Genomic DNA, 20054 nt, shown 5'->3' with positions numbered 1-20054 from the left:
ATGCACTTACTATAGGGTTATGATTTGGTTTGGTTTAGTTGCATGTGATTATGCATAATGTATAGTTATTACTGTAGTAACTACATGTAACAATGACATGGTAAAATAAAGTGTTATTATTTTTCCTGAGCTCACAAGCACATGTATTTGTTCTTGTTTTAAGCATAAACTCTTTCAGGAATTAAGACTTAATATCTTCAGTATTTCTTCTTCCTGATTTAAGGATGTTTAGGATATTTGTGCTGATATTTTAGATATTTATGTTTAGATATTTATTGATTCAGCTCATGTAGATGGTAAAATATCTATTTCATAGAGTGTGTGTGTGTGTGTGTGTGTCATGCTGAATGACTCTGCGATCAGAGACGGATCTGTTAATATTCAGGATGATGTTCAGTCGGTGACACAGCAGATATGATCCAACACCCACTGTTAAAGCTGAACGCTTCTGTTCTGTCAGACATACAGTGTGTGTGTGTGTAAGTTGAGTTACAGTGAGAAGCATTACGCTGTGATGACCTCACTGCTTATTATCAACTATTATTAGTAGCCAGCATCACGGTTATTGTTGCTCTCTAAGCACTCGGTGTTATAGTTCCTGCAGCATTTGTGCTCTAGACATAAACAAATCCTCTCATCATGTGATCAGACGCACCAGTTTCACCGGCTGGACCAGAAAACAGATGAAAAAAGAGAAGAGAGCAGAATCTAGACTCTGTTACTTGATAAAAATCACTCTCGTGTGGAGTAAAATGAATGGTTACTGTAATTTGATAGTCCACTTTAGATATTCTACTAACTATAAGTAACTACATGTCATCTAACTTTCATTAGAGTATTAGTAGACTGTTAGGTTCAGGTTCGGGTTTGTAGAATAAGCTTACATGCAACTTAGTTGTAAAATTACTTATAATCAGTAAAATGTCTAAAGTGAACTTTCAAAGTGTTTCCAAATTACAGGTGAAACTCGAATGATTTGGATATCGTGCAAAAGTTAATTTATTTCAGTAATTCAACTTACAGTAAAAGTTGAAAATAATATATTAAATAGACTCATTACATGCAAAGTGAGATATTTCAAGCTTTTATTTGTTATAATTTTGATGATTATGGCTTACAGCTTATGAAAACCCCAAATTCAAAATTAGAATATTGTGAGAAGGTTTTTATATCTATAAGACATAATCATCAAATAAAGGCTTGAAATATCTCACTTTGCATGTGATGAGTCTATAAAATTAGTTTCACCTTTTAAGTTGAATTATTTCTCATTTTTCGAGTTTCACCTGTAAATGCACGCATATTTCCACGCTTTTATAGTTGTGTCACATTGTGAAAAACGAGTCAGGACTGTCTTCTATGAGTCACATGATCACAGCTTTATTCAGGATCATCCTCTCAGAGAAATCAGCTCTACTACGACCTGTCAATCAACATCAATACGCATTGATTTGAATGGAAATCAGGAGTCTATAATACTGTCGGTCAGGATGGTCGACTAGTAACCCAACAACCGACTGGTCACTTTGTGAGGTCGACTTGTGATTTAAAGGGAATTGATGTCTCAGTCTCAGACGTCAAACACCGTTGGCTGAGTGTCTGATGCACAACACGCACAAAATGGGAAACACTTTGCTTCGAAGTCGCCGTTTGATTTCCGGGAAACGTGTGTGTCTCTTTTTCTTCAACGATCCACCTAGAAACAAATATTGAGTGTTGTGCCTTTGAGAAGTCAAGTTAAAATAGTTTAAACTCGTGTTTTCAGACTCCTGTGATGTGATTGAACAGGCCGGGTTTCATCATTTACACATTCTCGCTCTCTAAATGATGTGTAAAAGTATTTCTGTAGACAGTGTCCATCAGAGCTGTATGTTTACTAGTGTCCGGCACACACTCGTCTGTCTCTGGCGTCTAAAAGGAGGTTGTGTGTGTTTAAGCTATAAGGTTACAAGATGCTGTTTTAGGCAGAAGCTGTTAAAAGCTGTCAAGGTTTCAGTCCGAAGCAGAAAGGATTCACTGTGTCTAATTTGACCAACTCGAAATTAGTCGAGACTAGGTCGAACTAACTTTAAAACGTTAGGACCAATCATTTGAGTTCGGGTCACCAGCCTATCTTTCTGTTCACTTGTCTAAAAGTTACAAATAATTCATTGCTCGATGAGCTCTCGTCTTACAGCGTTAATGAAGGATTTGTTGTTGTCTTGGTTTCATTTCTATTTCTCAGGTTGTTTCCACTTAACTGTCACCGTCCCACAGGTGGGACGTTTGCCACTATATTTTTAAAACAATAATATCTTAGTAAATACCTTAAATAATATTGACAAACTATATATCATTTGAAAGCTTACAATCTCTAGTTTCCATATTTGGTGACTGATTTTCAAAATATATTACAGAGGAGCCATAATTTATCAATATGCAACAAGAATATTTTCATACTCATAAGGCGTGTTCAGACCTTTATTTAAAAATAGCAGTAAACATGAAAAATCATGAAAAAATGGTAGATACCTCAGTTTGTTTTCATGCCAAAAGTTCAAAAGATAGAATCCATTCAATTATTTTGGAAAAAAAGGTCTGAAAAGTTTGAAATATCAAGAAAAAAATAATAAATTCACCATTTGTGACTTGGCAGCGAGCTATGACTTACATTCGTGTTCTTTGTATGTGTTTCTTAGAGGTTCAATTCATTTCAAAATCTGCCAAACTTCCCATGCTACTTCTGAATAGGATCCTCTACTTCAGAAATTGTATGAAAATTGTGAAAATAATGGTTCATATCACTCAAAACTCGAATGGAAATGCAATCGCCCTTATATGGGCAGTAATGGAGTCTGGTTGTGCCCTAGTGGAAAAGTTTGGTACTGCGCTCAAACAAAATCTTACTGAAAGCTCATTTTTTGAGATATCAACCTAAAATTTGAAACACAACTTGTTCAGATTTTTAGCTTTGATCTTTCTGCCGTTTTAGAGTAGCCCAGGTTTTGAAAATATATATTTTATGTAAAATATGAATAATTAATATTTTTACATTGTACATTTCCATAAACTCAAACTTCTATAACTTTTTTTCTGTTTCACTTTCTTAATTTATTTCACTTCTACAAAAACCTGCCAAATGTCTTCTTTAAAACAAGACCAATCATATGTCTATATTCCAAAGCATTCTTGAATTACAACCATTTAAGTTCGAAATGTGCATTTTCATGTCTATTCAAAAAAAGGGGGGTGACAGTTAAGAGGTTAATAATTTATATATATTGTTTCTTGGTCCTTGAAGGGAAACTTCAGAAGTGCAGCCAGACATAAACCCAATCTCTGTGACTCACTTTTCTCCTTCTTTATAAAGTTTTAGATTACAATATTAGTGGATTTGGAGTTTGATGTTATTGGATCTGGGGAAATTCCCTGAAGGAACCTGTGCATGTTGGTGAGATCTTGATTTCTGACGCCTCAGGACAGTGATCTCTCTCTGACTCACTGTGAGATCAGATCCACCGTTCCCAGTGTGCGGGCAGTAAATGCACATTTGAACACAATTGATTGGCGTTGTGTAAGGAAGTCATGTGGTGTGGTCTGTTACTGTGTGTGAGCTCTATTTATACAGTGTGAGATCTGCTGCCCGTTATAGAGCGCTGCTATATATACGAGACGCGACCCGACCCTCTGACTCCTGCACTGACGCGGAGTCTCATCAATATACAGTTATTTAGATTGTTTTGGAAATACTGTCACCCATCTTCATCTACACACACACTTCTTGCCAAGGCTTTCAGAGGGTCCTGACAAAAAGACTTCATTTCGACAGTTCACTTTAGTAACTTTGCAACTACAAGTCAACAGTTATTAGAGGATTGGACTGTCTGATTAATATCTGCTTAGTGTGTGTGTTTGAGAGAGAGAGAGAGATGCAGTAATGTACAGCAGAGAGAGATATTGCGCTGCATCAGGAGGGGAGATCAGCTCATTGTCCTCTGGTTAGATGCCTTTCACACACAGTCTTTCTCATGCTAATGAGTTCCCAGCGTTCTGAAGCTCTTGTCCCGCATCCAGACGCCTCGAAACAAAACCAGAGGCTAGACTCGCTCATTCTGTCTTTAAGATCTACAGCCTTCTTTCACACTCACGAACACAAAGCTTGTTAAATACAGTCAGGGGCTCAGAAAAGGACATGCATTATATGCAAGGACTGGACATTTGCAAGTTTTGCAAAACCCTTGGATTAAGACCCGATGCCCATGAACCTTACAAACTCAAAATCAAACAAATGTTTCTCTCTAAACCACTCGTTTTAACAGCCTGCTAGACTCTCAGAAAAAAAAAAGGTACAAAAGATTTCACTGGGGCGATAACGTTTCTAAAGACACACAGAGTGTGTACCATTCATCTAAATGCTAAAACAGTAGATGTAGTGTTGTAAATGAAGACAGTCATGTTGACAGTTAACACAATTCTTTGTGCTTTCTCTGATTTGGGACCGAAAGACACAGAGACTTAAGAAATTAAGAAAACTGAAGTTAGTGAACAGAAAAATTTGTTTGGTATCCACAAGTTTCCGAGGGGCGCTCCTGTAAAAAATAAAGTGGGTGAAACTTCCGGTGAGGCTGCGGAAGTAGCATTCCAATGGTATTTTGTGTGTTAGTTAGCGAAGAGGCTAGCTGTTTTTCGGAGAATTATTTTACTATTTAAAGACGCAAATCTTTATGAGAGATGTCGTTACGGAGCTCAGGGACAACATGTGCTGTTCGCGGTTGTATGTATAACCGGACTAAACTAATTCAGTGGCTTAAACGTGATTGTTTTGAACATAAGCTGAAAACGAAATCAGAGTGATCCTGCCAACGACTGTAGTTTCCATCACCTCCCAAAAGACGACGAATCTTCCTGTGTACATTTGTTTAAATTCTTAATATTCTATAAACTCTATCAGCATGTGATTGGCTGTTCTCTACTGATGTTACAGCTAAACTCAGGATCAAAGCCTGTGTTGACAGAATACCAAATGTGCCAGTTAATGTATTCAAGTAGCACATTCATTTATAATTTTAAATAAACTCCAAAGCACAATGACTAAGTGTGTATTTTTTATTTTAATTGTTTGTCAGCTCGCACAACTGTCTGCCACCATGCCTTGATGAGTATTGATTATTAATAATGTTATTATAATATCTGCGGAGGGTAAAGGTACTGTTATTTCACTTTTTTTAATTTCGTTGAGGTTGTGTTCCCACATCGTTAGCTAGTTTGGATCGCTATAACTTGAATGACTGTCAGCTGTTGAATGAACGAGTGTCAAGCATGTCAAATCGCGCTTTGTTTACTTCCAACCGGAAGTCGCGCCCACTTTTGACGCAAGGCCTCATGGGGCGTAGGGAACTTGTGGATAGAAGACACAGGTTACAATAAATACAGTATTACACCATCAAATGCTCCAGTAGATTTTCTTGTATAACACAGAATCTCAATCATTGAATGGCAAAACGTCTTGGTCCAGTGGAAGTACATCCACACCAAACATCATACTGACACCCCTGTGCTGTCAGGCGAGCACTGGGGAACCAAATGTGAATTGATTCAATACAATAATTCAATGATAAACAATTTGGCTGACCACTGGGACCTGGGCAGAAACTCAGCTGGAGTATTTTTGAACTCATCTGTCCACATAATAAAGTAGTCTTCATTAAAGTTTTCTGGTTGATCCACATGCACTTTGGCAAACTTTACACCAGCAGAAATGACTGACTTTCACTGCCTTCCTTATTTTTGTTTGGCTGATGGCGGAGCGATAACCTTAGCCAAAAAGCAGAAGTCCGTAGAGATGGATCACAGGTATTACAATGAATGGGAGAAATTAGAAAGGCCAATGTGGCAGCTCTAGTAAAGCAAGTTCTTCATAAACAGTGTTTACGAGTTAGACTAGAAACAGCATTTAACCCTCATCCTTTCCTCGCGGGTCAAAATGACCCGAAGCCTTAAAATTATACCTTTTTATGTCCAGAAAGCTTACTTTATATCATTTTGATAATATTATTTTTTTTCAGTTTCTCAATGCATTTTTTTGGGGAAGATTTTTTTTTAATTTACCTTTTAATTACTAGATTTGATCCATAAATAATAAATAAATAAACAGTAATTTGAGCACATTCCTCACATTCTTTCAACTTAAATTCAGAATAACTCATAATTCCATGCATTACCCTTTTAATTCAGCTCAAAATATCTTACATTGGGTGTCTTTGCCGACCTCATGTGGAAAAAAATAAAATAACATGATATTTCATGACTCAAGATGGCCTTATAGCTCTATATGGAGCAAATGACCACAAAATTTCAACCACAAAAATTCTCAAATCCATAACCTTTTTTGTGTGTGTGTGTATTCATGGTTCAAGTGTGACAAAAGTGTGACCCCTCCGATGAACACTCACATTTTTTAATTAAAAAAATAATAATTCCGGGTCAAAATGACCCGAGGGAAGGATGAGGGTAAAACAGTTGTTCTTCCTCTGCAGGATATTGGTTGGGGCTCCTCAGGCCCGAGGCGTGGGAACTTTGCAGACCATCCGTCCCGGTGCCCTGTATCGCTGTCCGGTTACATCGGAGAAGTGTGAACGGGTGGACATCGAGGAAGATGGTAACACGTCAGCTTCATTTTCATGTGATGAACTATTATCTCTGCTAAGCTAAGTGTCCATTCAAGGAAAAATGTTTGTTGTTTTCTCAAGTGAGTTCAGAAGAAATGAGCAAAGACAACCAGTGGTTGGGAGTCACAGTCAAAAGTCAAGGGATTGGTGGAAAAGTGGTGGTGAGTATATGTTATTCCTGTGACAGGTAGATCAGACCGATCTGATGTGATGTGAAGCAGTCATTGGCTATGTGTAAAATCCTGCAGTAGAGTTTATAAACCCTGTGTTACAGAGGCCAGCTAGTGAGAGATAACGCTAGAGACTGTGGTATTTAACGGCTTTATCATCATGCCCGCCTCCCAATGCCGCACACTCCGGTTCGAGTCCGGCTCGGAGCCGGATGGGTTACAATCAGGGTTTGACTTTAACTTTTTTGCTACCAGCCACTGTGGTGAGTGGCTTTCCAAAGTTACAAGCCACGAAGCGTTTTCACACGCCACAGTGTTGACATCGATAACATGGGGAAAAGCTGCCATATACGTAGATCTTTTTAACATTATCTCATAATTTGGCAGCCGGTATATTATGCTGCTGTAGCCTTAGGGCCGGTTCACATATCGCGTCTTTTGCGCGCTCAAGTTCGTTATTTCAAATGTAGGCGCGCGGTATGCGCGCTCATAATGGAAGCGACGCGGTCGCGGTGCGACGCGCTCGTTTTTTCCAGGCGCGTCCGCGCCGCATCGAGATAAAAACATCTCAACTTTTCAGAATGCCGCAAGCGCACCGTAGGTCACGTGTCACGTCAACCAATCAGTTTCCTCGCCATTTTTGTTACCTCTTCTTAAAATATAATCAAACTGGTCCTTGTCCACTCTGAAATAGGCTTTGAACCTCCCATTGTCCAGGCGGAGTTCCTGAATCAGCTGGTGAAATTCCCCATGGTTCTTGCGTTTTTGTAGTAGGCTATGGGGTGCACCCAAACACTGTGGCGTTTTTTTTAACTTTTCTGAGTAAATAAATCTTGTAACAGAGTTACAGCAAAGGTTTTTCGGTGGTGGAAATCCATTTCTGAAATTTCCTTCATGTAATGGAGAGCGCAGCTGATGGTTGCTTAGCAACGACAGACGCCTCCGGAGTGCAACCGCCCTAGCGCTTCTTTGGAAAAATGAGAACGCGTGCGCCTAGCGTTTTCTACGCGTTTTTAGGCGCGATATGTGAACGGCCCCTTAAAGGGTTAGTTCACCCAAAAATGAAAATTAAGTCATTAATTACTCACCCCCATGCTGTACCAACCCCGTAAGACCTTCGTTCGTCTTCGGAACACAAATGAAGATATTTTTGATTAAATTTGAGAGCTGTATAACTACCACATTGGCTGCCTAAGGGACTGCCTCTTGACGGCCCAGAAAGTCAATGAAGAAAATGTTTAAATATCGCAAGTGACTACCGTGGCTCAACTATATGTTTATCAAGCGACGAGAATACTTTTTGTGCGAAAAAGCAAACAAAAATAACGAGTTTATTCGACTATTCCTTTTCTTCCTTGTAGGCCAGAAACGAGACTTCCTTAGATTTCCACAACGCATGCGCGAGAATTGCGATCTCCTTACACTACTTTAGTTCAATTCTCGCGCATGCGTCATGGAATTCTAAGGAAGTCTCGTTTCTGGCCTACAAGGAAGAAAAGGAATAGTCGAATAAACTCGTTATTGTTGTTTGTTTTTTCGCACAAAAAGTATTCTCGTCGCTTGATAAACATATAGTTGAGCCACGGTAGTCACTTGCGATATTTAAACATTTTCTTCATTGACTTTCTGGGCCGTCAAGAGGCAGTCCCTTAGGAGCCTATGTGGTAGTTATAAAGCTCTCAAATTTAATCAAAAATATCTTTATTTGTGTTCCGAAGACGAACGAAGGTCTTACGGGGTTGGTACAGCATGGGGGTGAGTAATTAATTACTTAATTTTCATTTTTGGGTGAACTAACCCTTTAAGACCTGACACACGGACCCCTTATACTGTTTTATATAGCTAATAATTGTCTTAATGTGCGCGCACTTTGGGGGAATGAGTAAAATTATGCTCAATACGCATAATCCCTCGCCGTAATGCAAGCCCTGTAACACCAACAATATTCATCCAGAGCAAATGAAACGAGTGAGGAAAGGGACGTGGGTTTTGTGAACTCGCTATCGGAGAGATGATCGAGATGATGGATTATTTTCGACAACACTACATTGCACTTAGTTTGTTACTTCCAATACCTGTTTAAAAGACTACAATTTAAAAAATTAGATTATTTAAAATTCAACTCACCAAAGTGGTTAGCAACTGCGTTACATGCCACCGCTGAAATTGACGGATGTTAATGTCAAGCCTTGGTTACACTGGTGCCGTGACCCGGATGGGAGTGAGGTTTAGGGGTTGAGTGTCACGGAGGTCATCTAGTGAGAGCTGTGCAGGTAAACCTCACTCCCCTGATCTCAAGAGGCGCACTAGAGACTGCAGTCTTTAGTTTCCTCATTAGCATGCCCTAGTCTCAGTTCGTGTCTTGCTCGGAATGGTTCGAGTAGGACTGGCGGGTTTACGTATACCACGTTTCCACTGAAATGAAACGCAACAATTTGTCCCAGGAACTTTTTTTCCGCCCCAGACCTGCTGCTTCCTGCGTATTTCCATCGTGGCCTAAAGTACCGGGAAGATTGGGCAGACTAGTCCGGTGACGTAGGACTGCAACACAAAGAGGATTACTCATACAAATGAAGGGTTTGCATTGCAAGATTATTTATTAAGAAAAAAAAGATCTGTTACAGAAATAAAACACTATGTCTAGGGATTTAAATAAACAAGAGAAAATAATGTTAGTAATTAGTAAACAAATTGGAGCAAACAACTTACATTCCACCAGAAGTAACGTTGGGTAGATCAGTCCAAACATTACTCTCCACCAGAGCCCGTCTAACGGAGAGCCTTGGCACTAGCCCCATTGTGCATCACCTTGGTTGCAGTTCCATTAGAATTCCACTGGAGGTGATCGCGGGCGAGTGCAGAATGAATGGGAGTCTATGGGGCTAAACGGCTAAATGTGTCTCTTTCACCTGCTTGTCGTTAAATCAAAATCAACAAGATTTTATTGTTGATTCCGCAAGTTCAATATAGATTATAGGCCAAAAGACAAATGAACGAGTACTTATGTCCTTTTGATTTCTTACAGGTTAGGCTGTTGTTGGCGGGAACACGCTAGCATTCTGCTATTGTGTGACGTCATCACATTTTTGAATGGATTTTTAGAACAGATAAGTGAACTGTTTAAGTGAGTGTATTTTCTTAGTCCTCCCTTTTGAATGCAACTTTCAAATTACTTGACAAAAAATTACATTTAGAGAAAACTGGATTTCTGGGGGTGAAACCCCATTGACTCCCATTCATTCTGCACTCGACCGCGAGCGCCCCTGCATGGACACAGACGTGTTACTGCAGCCAGTCCAGAACCCGGAAGTAACCAGCCAGTGCCAATTCTCTTCAATTAGACATTCTCTGCCTCCACCCATGAATTATCTACACAGTGTTAAACAGTTAAACAGTGACGTCACAGTCAGATGTTATACTGCCACCATCAGGTAAAGAATAAAAAGGTCGTAACTCTGCCACGCAACGTCAAAGAGCATCTCAATTTTAAAGATCCTTGCGAAGGCAGACTTCTTTTAGCATCCTTCATTTAGCATATTTTGAAGGATGCATCAAACGTATTATTCATGTCCTCAAAACACCCACAGTTCATGGGTGTAAAGAAAGATGGAATTCAATGCAACTAAAGTACTTCCTTCACCACTGCTTGCTTGCAACACGGACTGAAAATCAAATCAAAATAGGGTACAATAGGAATGGGCGTAATGTGTCCTAAATGTGTCCTGTTTTTGTTCTGATGTCATTTCACAGACATGTGCTCACCTCTATGAGCTCAGACAACATGTCAACCAGACGTTTGAGACCCGTGATCCGATCGGACGCTGTTATGTGCTGAGTGACGATTTGACTGAGAGAGATGATCTGGACGGGGGAGAGTGGAAGTTTTGCGAAGGTCGTCCTCATGGACACGAGCAGTTTGGGTTCTGTCAGCAGGGTCTGTCTGCTAGCTTCACAGCGGACAAAAACTACATCGTGTTCGGGGCTCCGGGTACCTTCAACTGGAAAGGTAATGGGATTGAGAGCTTTTCTATGATATATTGGAGCACTCATTTAAATGATTGGTAACACTTTATTTTAAGTTCACATTAGATATTCGATTGACTTTGCGACTTCATGTTAACCAGCAGTCATTAGAGTATATAACTCTTTATTTTAAAATTCTCAGACATTTTACTGACTATAAGTAACTTTACAACTACATGTCAACTTATTCTATTAACCCAAACTTAACAGTCTACTAATACTCTAATGAGAGTTAGTTGACTTGTAGTTGCAATGCAAAATGACTTATAGTTAGTAGAATGTCTAAAGTGAACTGTCAGAATAAAGTGAAACCAAATGTCCACATATTGGCCACAAGTGATATTAGGACATTTATGATTGATTAATTGTTTTCCTATGACTATGTCAATATGTTAAAGTCCCTCTGTAGTGAAAATCCAGCTTGTCTATGTGGTGTGTTTAATATGCTTTAAGACAAACCATTGCTGAGTATTTTCTCCTTAAAACTGCAGTGAACCAAAGACAGTCTCAAAAACACGGTTTGAAATCGCTGGTGTTTCTGACGTCACAAACTACTTTGTAACCAATCAGGGGTGTGTTTCCCGAACCACGATGTACCTCGCTGCTTAACTATAGTACGATGCATCGTTGAAGAAATTACATTCAAGCTATTTTAAGGCATGAAGAAATATTTTTAAGGGTAAAAACGTTTAAATATGTCATTTTGGTGATCAAAGATTAGTTTTAACGGATACAATTATTGACTACAGGGGGACTTTAAGACAAACATTTTCAGCTATTAGATCATTTGTGTAGTTGTTACTGTAAAATTGCTTTCGATGAATTGATGTGGATTTTTGCTCTCTAAATCATCTGAACTATTCTCTCGCTGTATCTGTCCTCCTGTCTGTACGCTCAGGTCTATTATTTATGGCCAGTCCTGTTGAGGACGCCCTGGTCTATAAAACTCTGGAACCGTCCGAAAGCTCCTTCGAGGACGTCTCTCAGAACAGTTATCTGGGTTTGTAGACAAAGAACATTATGGGAGAACTTTTTCTATGAACTTCTTCTATTTTAATTTTTTTTACTATTTATTATTATTATTTCCAATTTCAAAATCTATTGACATTAGCCATGTTTCCATCCACTTGTCAATCGAATTATCTGAAATTCGGTTAAAAAACTCATGCGGATAAAGCTGGTGAAAGTGTGTTTCCATCCAACGGCTTTTAAAGCGAATAAAAACCTGTACGTAATGACGTCACATGCTGTTTTGCGATCAAATTGGTATATCGAATTGATTTGAGACGTTTTAAGGTGTTTCCATTTATTTTCGCACTGAATCGAACAACATTCAAGCAAACTTTTGCGAACAAAGTTTTGTTAGACAAAACGGATCGCGCCATCTACCAAAAATGATCAATATTTCACAAGTTGAAGGCTATGCTTATGTGCCAGCTGATAGCGACATATGAATGGGATAATGTATGCGAGTCGGTTGTTGGTCGTATTCGCTATAACAACCGCCTCGCTATATATATTATCCTGCTTATTAGCCTACATATAAATCAACCAAATAAATAAATAAATAAATAATTTGACACAAACTATTGACTTAAAAACGAGTTTATTGATTTAAAAACGAGTATTGCTTCTGCTAAAGAAAATAGTCTGTTCCGTCTCTGAACTGCGTCCATGGCAACGGTGTGTTAAACTAGAAGCGCCGCAGTCTGTTAACTAGAAATAACAGACCACATTATACATTAGAATTCAACCAAGCCACGTAAAAACAAACAAAACTAACCTAAGAAAACAACGACGCTATAAACACTGCTATGATGATGACGATGCACGTATGCCCGACGACAGCGGAGGTGACTGTGGTGTGGGAACGACAGCGCTCCATCAGTTCTGGGAGATCGTGGTTCACGGAAACCCTTTGGTTGAAGCATCTTTTTGCTTTGTCCACTTACATCTGTCTTTGTTGACATCCGCCATGTGTGCGCAAACAGACTGGCCGGAAATGAACTCGTCTTCTGACGTGTTGCAACCATAAAAGGGCATAAAACTTAATCGCAATTCATTATTTATTCGGCAAATAACGTTTCCATCAGCTTTTATCGCATTAGCCGTATATCGATCAAGAGAAAATCCGATGAGACCGAACGTATTTCATTTGAGTCGATTTTCATGAAATTTCATCGAATTTTACTGTTTCCATAAGGCATTTTTCATTCGATATCACTTAATTCGGATAAAAACGTGTCGATGGAAACATGGCTATTGACTGCTGATAGTGGTATCCAGACAACATGAATACACTTGCATATCTCAATCCCACCCAAGTTCATGTTAATCGAGTACAAAGTCATCACTTTGTTGATATGAATCTGTCCCAGGCTTCTCTGTGGACTCAGCCAAAGGTCTCATGAGTAAGTCTGAGCTGACGCTGGTGGCCGGAGCTCCTCGAGCCAATCACACAGGAGCCGTGGTTCTGCTGCGGAAGGACAAGTTGGTCCGGCTGATTCCTGAGCATATTCTGTGGGGCGAGGAACTGGCTTCCTCCTTCGGCTATTCTGTGGCCACTGCTGATCTGAACAGCGATGGGTAAGAAGAAACAGGGCCGGCACAATGAGGGTGTGTGCAATACAATACCCAATGTGTTTTGCTAGTTTCAGCCCAACGCTGTTATCATTTTCACGTCCCCTGCGCCACGTTGTTTAAATAGCAAATACCCATGGGCTGATGGGCTGAAAGCCAGGTGTGTGTTCAGGCGCATTGTTGGACCTTTGCTATTTTGAGGAACTGAAATAGACTGATCCATTGAACAAAAGTCAATGGTGCAGTATTTTTTTTGAAAGAGTGTGTTAGTAATATGAGCCTATAGGTAGGTCCACAATGTGCTATACACTCTACTTATTACACACATACTCTGCATATTAACACACACTCTGCTTATTACACACACAGGGACGCGCAGCAGCACACAAACTAGCCAAATATTACAATGTAAAAGATTATTATTGTATACATAAAGATATGGTAGAATCCGGCTTGTCCCGTAGATCTTCTGCTTGCGCTTTAACCTTGCACACACACACACACACACACACACACACACACACACAGCTTTAACCTCGCACATGAGCAGATCTGTTTCCTCACTAGAGAAGCATTCAGTTTTTCCACTTGCAAATTCCTCCATGTAAATAGTGTATTCGCCATGGCGCGAGCGCAACGGGCTTATAAAGGGAATGGGAGAAGAGACTCTGATTGGTTTATTGCACGTTACACCCAAAACACACCCATCACTCATTAAGAGAATAGGGAAAAACACAACCATTACTCATTTAGAGAATAGAGACAACACTTAGACCAGTGTTTCCCAACCCTGTTCCTGGCGGCACACCAACACTGCGTGTTTTCTTTGTCTCCCTAATCAAACACACCCGATTCAACCCATCAGCTCATTAACCCACCTGATTATGAGCTGATGGGTTGAGTCAGGTGTGTTTGATAAGGGAGACAAAGAATACACGCAGTGTTGGTGTGCCGCCAGGAACAGGGTTGGGAAACACTGACTTAGACCATGTGACGGGAGTGCCGACCATTTGTCTCTTCGTTAAACTTGCAAAAGTGTATTCGGACACGCAAGTTACTCTAAAAAAGTAATTAATTACTAGTTACTAATTACCTCTTGAACAGTGTAATTAGATTACTGTACTAATTACCCTCTCTAAAAAGTATTTAATTACTTTTAATCACTAATTACTTTCAAAATCCCATATCAATCTCAACCAGCTGAATAATACAGACATGAATCTGTTTTAATTCTTTCAAATAAATACTATAAAATTGCATGAATTATCCTTAAACAGACCAAGGTGGAGAAGGTTACATTATAAAAACATACTTTTTGAGTGCGGTCGTACGATTCAGACACCTCATAAAATACATACGAATCACTGTGAGATCGGAATGATTTACGTCAATTACATCAGAAGTAACTGTAATTAAATTACAGATAAATGAAGAGTAATCCCTTACTTTACATTTTCAAGGGAAAAGTAATTAAATTACAGTAACTAATTACTACTAATTACTAGTAATTAATTACACCCAACACTGCTCGGAGAGTGCACTTTATACCATGAGCTTAGATCATTAAAATAGGGCCATTAACATTCTCTTATGTGTAAAGCTGATGTGCTCAACATCTAACAGGAGGATTTCTCCACAGTTGGACAGATCTTGTTGTGGGAGCTCCCAATTTCTTCGACCGAAAGGCAGAGATTGGAGGAGCGGTGTATGTGTTTCTGAACCCAGCCGGCCACTGGGAAAAGGCCCGCCCAATCCGACTCAACGGGACGTATGACTCCATGTTCGGGATGACCGTCGGCAGCATTGGAGATCTGGACCGAGATGGTTATGAAGGTAAGAGGAAAATAACACACACAGGCAAGTGTGTTTTGTCATTGAAAATCTCAGAAAAGCAGATTACATTGAACTCCAGGCTTGGTTATTTGTACAAAGTTACACAGTTAATTATTTGATCCTCTTTTTTATATTATATCATATTATAGTTACAGTGTGCAGCAAAAGTAAGTACACCCCTGTGCAAACATATCTAACAATTGAAAACTATTTTAAAACTTACAGTAATTGCATTACCTCTGAGTTGAACAGGAGGGTATTTTCTCTCATGTTAAAGAGTAACTAAACTCTAAACCAACTTTTTTTAGTTAACGATCTGTAAGATTGGATCTTTATGAATACCAGTCATTGATTCGAGTAACTTTTTTCACATTTGTGTGTAAAGTATTTTATTTCTACAATATATGGTGTAAAAACGTCTTAGTGCTGCCCTCTTCAGGTTGAACGGTGGCTACTGCAGTTAAATTTTCCTATTGGATGTTCCGCACTTCGTGACGTACGCAGGTTTCAGCTCACCACGCGAGCTACGCCCTTGGCAGTATAAAAACCATCTTGTGTCGTCAAAACCACTGTAGGGAGTCAGGAATTGGAATTGTGAGTATTGAAAACGATCCCGGAATCAGTGTTTTAGCATCTATTTCGTCCCCTCTATCTCTGCTGGGGTCTGCCCCCTTTTTCAGCATTTTCAAATATTGCCAGTGGGTGGAGTCAAGCTCTGACCAGGGGTTTAGTTACCCTTTAAGTTAAAAACTTTTTCTGATTAGATTTACTATATTAAAAATATAATTCCCTGCAATAGGAACTCATTACACTTTCCATGACTGAGATTCACATCTATTACTTTATCAATACTTGCCCACCTCTATTGTTTTCCATTTTTTCTAATCAGGCTACCAGTTATCCTCAACATTTATTTACAACAACTCAAAACTCACTCACAGACACCAGCGAATGTCTGAAAAAACTTTCAATAGGGAATTTATATTTCCAATAGGGTAAGTATATTTAAATGCTAAAGGCTACTTGTGCTAACCATTGCATAATAAATGCACACATACCACACCATCTTCTTCCGCTTATCTGGGGCCAGGTTGCGTGGGCAGCAGTCTAAGCAGAGATGCCCAGACTTCCCGCTCCCTAGACACTTCCTCCAGTTCTTCCGGGGGGACACCGAGGCGTTCCCAGGCCAGCCGAGAGACATAGTCCCTCCAGCGTGTCCTAGGTCTTCTCCAGGGTCTCCCCCCGGTGGGACGCGCCCAGAACACCTTTCCGGGAAGGCGTGCAGGAGGCATCTGGAACAGAACAAATGCCCGAGCCACCTCAGCTGACCCCTCTCGATGTGGAGGAGCAGCGGCTCTACACCGAGCTCCTCTTGCGTGACCGAGCTTCTCCCTATCTCTTAGGGATCGCCCAGCCACTTCGCCTTGTGGCTCAGGCCATCCTTAAAAATATTTTGGTTTGCAGTAACAGCAATTTTTTTTTTAAAAAGGGTCGGTAGGTAGGTCTATATTTTTTTTTTCCATGATTCAGTGTAAAAAAAAAAGTAAAATTTTGGTCATGGTGATCATGAATTTTTTTTTTTTTTTTTTTTTAATTGCATACTGTGACGTCACTGACTGGGTCTTCAAACTGTGCATCCACCACTAGGTGTTATTGCAACCTACAACCGGTTACGTTTTTAGGCCAGTCACAAAATGAATAAATATCTACTGTATTTGTTATGCAGCAGTGTGCAGGCTTTTTTTCCCCAAATACATGAGATATAAGCAAAAACAAGTACAAACACATGGTGAAACAAAGAATACAATTAAACAAAGATACAAATTAGCCTATACACAGTGCTTTAATTTCAGAAAGGTCTAAAATTAGCTACTTTTCAGTTAAGTGTGTTGCGCTGTCTGAAAAGAAATTTAATTTAGTAAATCAAATGTAAAATGACACTGCATGGTTTATCATAGTTAGATTAATGCTTATTAAAGTTTAAGTTAATAATTCAAGAGCTGCGAGTGATTTTTCTCTGCCTTTTGTTGTGTTTGATTCCCATTACTGGCTCAATCGTCACATGTTTATTAGACTACTGCCCCTTTAAGACCGAGTGCGGATCTAATTATCTGTTAATTATCTGATTATCTTCACATCCATTTAAGACATAAACTGTGTTTAAATGGATCTCAGAGCAGGTCATTTTAGATTTTATGTATATTTGATAGTTTAGCTGCGCACATGAGGCTATAGCCTACTTTTCTTGTCCCGTTGCAGTGCATTTCGGAGCACGCATCACCTTGTGAACAGCGTCTCTTGCGCAGACTTTTGTGCTTTTAATAGCTCTTTTAATGATTGAACCCGTACGCAGTTTAGCAACAGTACAGACTGCATTTTACAACAATTACCGATCGTGCTGATTCTGACGGTACGTTTGGGTTTTAGGAAGAAATGACAGCGCAACGCTGTGAAGGGAAGGAAGTTGCGCTATAGACAGAATGCGTCTGTAATGGTTTCATCTCAAATATCTTTTTATAATCTTTGAAAGCGGAAATCTAAAATACAATTAGAATAATATCCCAGATCTAAAGTGTAGGTAACCTCGTTCTGTCCTCATTGTCACTCATTAAGCAGGGCTGTCATGTGGTTCGCGCTGTGGCTCCGGGTGAGAGATCGCTCTCTCTCTTCTGGACTGGGAATAGCAAAATTGCATCAGACAAATTGTTTAATATTATTATTATATATAGAGATGGTTGATATTCAGCCCATTTAATACCGGGTTTACCAAGCGGGAACACTGAATGAAACGAAGCGAACGTATAAGCCTTATAGACAGTGTGACACGGGTAAACCAATCGTGTAAACATAATCAGATGACTATGACGCCACGGGTTTTTATTTAAAAGAAAGAACGTAGCCTACGTTTGTAGACATAAGCAACTTTCACAATACTAACTAAAATATCATTTTATGGAATTTGAATTAGTCGTTTGAAGAGTAAAAAAAAATAAAAAATCGGTCGGTCTGAACGCAAGTTACAACCGGCAAGTCGGTCGGACTAAAAGGGAAAAAAAATAAAAAATTGGGTCGGCCCTAAATTGACAGGGTCGGTCGGGTTACGGCAAACAAGAATATTTTTAAGGGTGGCCTCAGCTCCTTCTTCACCACGACAGACCGGTACATCGACCGCGTTACTGCAGAAGCTGCACCGATCTGCCTGTCAATCTCCCCATTCCATACTTCCCTCCCTCGTGAACAAAACCCCAAGATACTTAAACTCCTCCACTTGAGGAAGAATTTCTCCACCATCCTGAAGTGGGAAAGCCACCCATTTCCGACTGAGGACCATGGCCTCAGATTTGGAGGTGCTGATTCTCATCCCAGCTGCTTCACACTCGGCTGCAAACCGTCTCAGTGCATGCTGAAGGTCCTGGTCTGAAGGGGCCAACACGACAACATCATCCGCAAACAGCAGAGACGAAATCGTGTGGTCCCCAAACCTGACACCCTCCGGCCCCTGGCTGTGCCTAGAAATTCTGTCCATAAAAATTATGAACAGAACCGGCGACCCTGCCGGAGTCCAACATGCACCGGGAACAAGTCTGACTTACTACCGGCTATACGACCCAAGCTCCTTCTTCGTTCGTACTTGGACCTGACAGCCCTTAAAGAAGAACTCCGGCGCAAAATGAACCTTTGGTCTAATAACACATTGGTACCTAGTCGACCGTTCTCTGAGATTTGTTTTCATGATAATCAAATGTAAAGAGTTTGATCTCTAAAAACTGTTTAGCGTATTCGCTAGTATACGGGGGCCATAGACGTTGGAACAGGGGGTGCGGGAGGGGCGGCCGCCCCCCCTCCTACGGCCGCCCCCCTCCCCCGGCCGCCCCTTAAATTCACCTAAGCACGGGCGTCAGTTTGAAATTTGCTGGGCACAGAGACACATTCGGAAGTGCTGGGTACAAACTTGTCAAACTGTGCAGCCTTTCTATTCAACCCATAAATAAATACGTCGATCCGCCAGACTTCATTTGACCGTTTTAATGGTCTAGTGGTAGCTCTTTTGCCCAGAGTGCCAGAGGTTACGGGTTCTAATCTGCCCTAGGTACAGTTTTTTTTCTCTCTCATCAAAACAGAATATGTCCATCTGTGGTTACAGTCAATATCAAGCATAGGACACATTTATTTTGTGATTTTACCGGAATGAATAGAGTCTCCGACGTAAAGGCGATTAAAGTGCGCGTCCGAGTGAAGACTGCACGCCACAGAGAACATAGCCTACAACTGACAGCAGCGGCAACAAGCGTTCCTCTTGATTTCAAAAACAAAACATTTTAGCGCTAGATCTCTTATTTAAACGAACTAAATTAATGCTCTGCTTAACAGGATATGTTTTATTCATGTTTAAAACGTTTTATTTTCCGATATGGTGACTCAAGCACTGATGAATCGAGGAGCGGTCCATCAGTAGACTTATTATGTTTTTTAAAAGAATTTCGTTTTTATAAATTGTATTTCATTTTAATCAATCGTTTTAATCAACAAGTTGACTGATAAATTCTCAGAAAATGGATTTAATACCAATATTTTGAAACGGTGCGTAATTCCGACAGCCCCCCCCCCCCCCCTACCGGGAGTCCCGCCCCCCCTCTCACAAAATAGTTCCAACGTCCCTGATGGGGGCATATAATAAGTAAAGAGAAATCGCTAGTTAGTACCACTAACAAGGCTCAAAATAGCCCCACACTAACACTGTAGCATAATGAGGGTCCCTAAATACAAAATGAAGCGTTGAGAAATTTGTAAGTGTACAGAC

The 20054-nt window shown here is 40.1% G+C and overlaps 1 protein-coding gene across 1 annotated transcript in view; it reads left to right on the top strand.

The window, feature by feature from the left end:
* The window catches only part of itga7 (integrin, alpha 7), a 56761-nt gene that overhangs the window by 7088 nt on the left and 29619 nt on the right, over positions 1 to 20054 (top strand). The window contains exons 3-8 of the mRNA XM_089125247.1: positions 6516 to 6637; positions 6729 to 6808; positions 10568 to 10823; positions 11739 to 11840; positions 13219 to 13426; positions 15060 to 15253. Of these exons, the coding sequence (XP_088981373.1) occupies positions 6516 to 6637; positions 6729 to 6808; positions 10568 to 10823; positions 11739 to 11840; positions 13219 to 13426; positions 15060 to 15253 (962 nt within the window). The remainder of the gene's footprint in view (positions 1 to 6515; positions 6638 to 6728; positions 6809 to 10567; positions 10824 to 11738; positions 11841 to 13218; positions 13427 to 15059; positions 15254 to 20054) is intronic.

Source organism: Pimephales promelas, chromosome 21, assembly GCF_988280905.1.
Source record: "Pimephales promelas chromosome 21, fPimPro1.hap1.1, whole genome shotgun sequence".
Classification (NCBI taxonomy): domain Eukaryota; kingdom Metazoa; phylum Chordata; class Actinopteri; order Cypriniformes; family Leuciscidae; genus Pimephales; species Pimephales promelas.
This window is presented reverse-complemented; position numbering and strand designations above follow the sequence as displayed.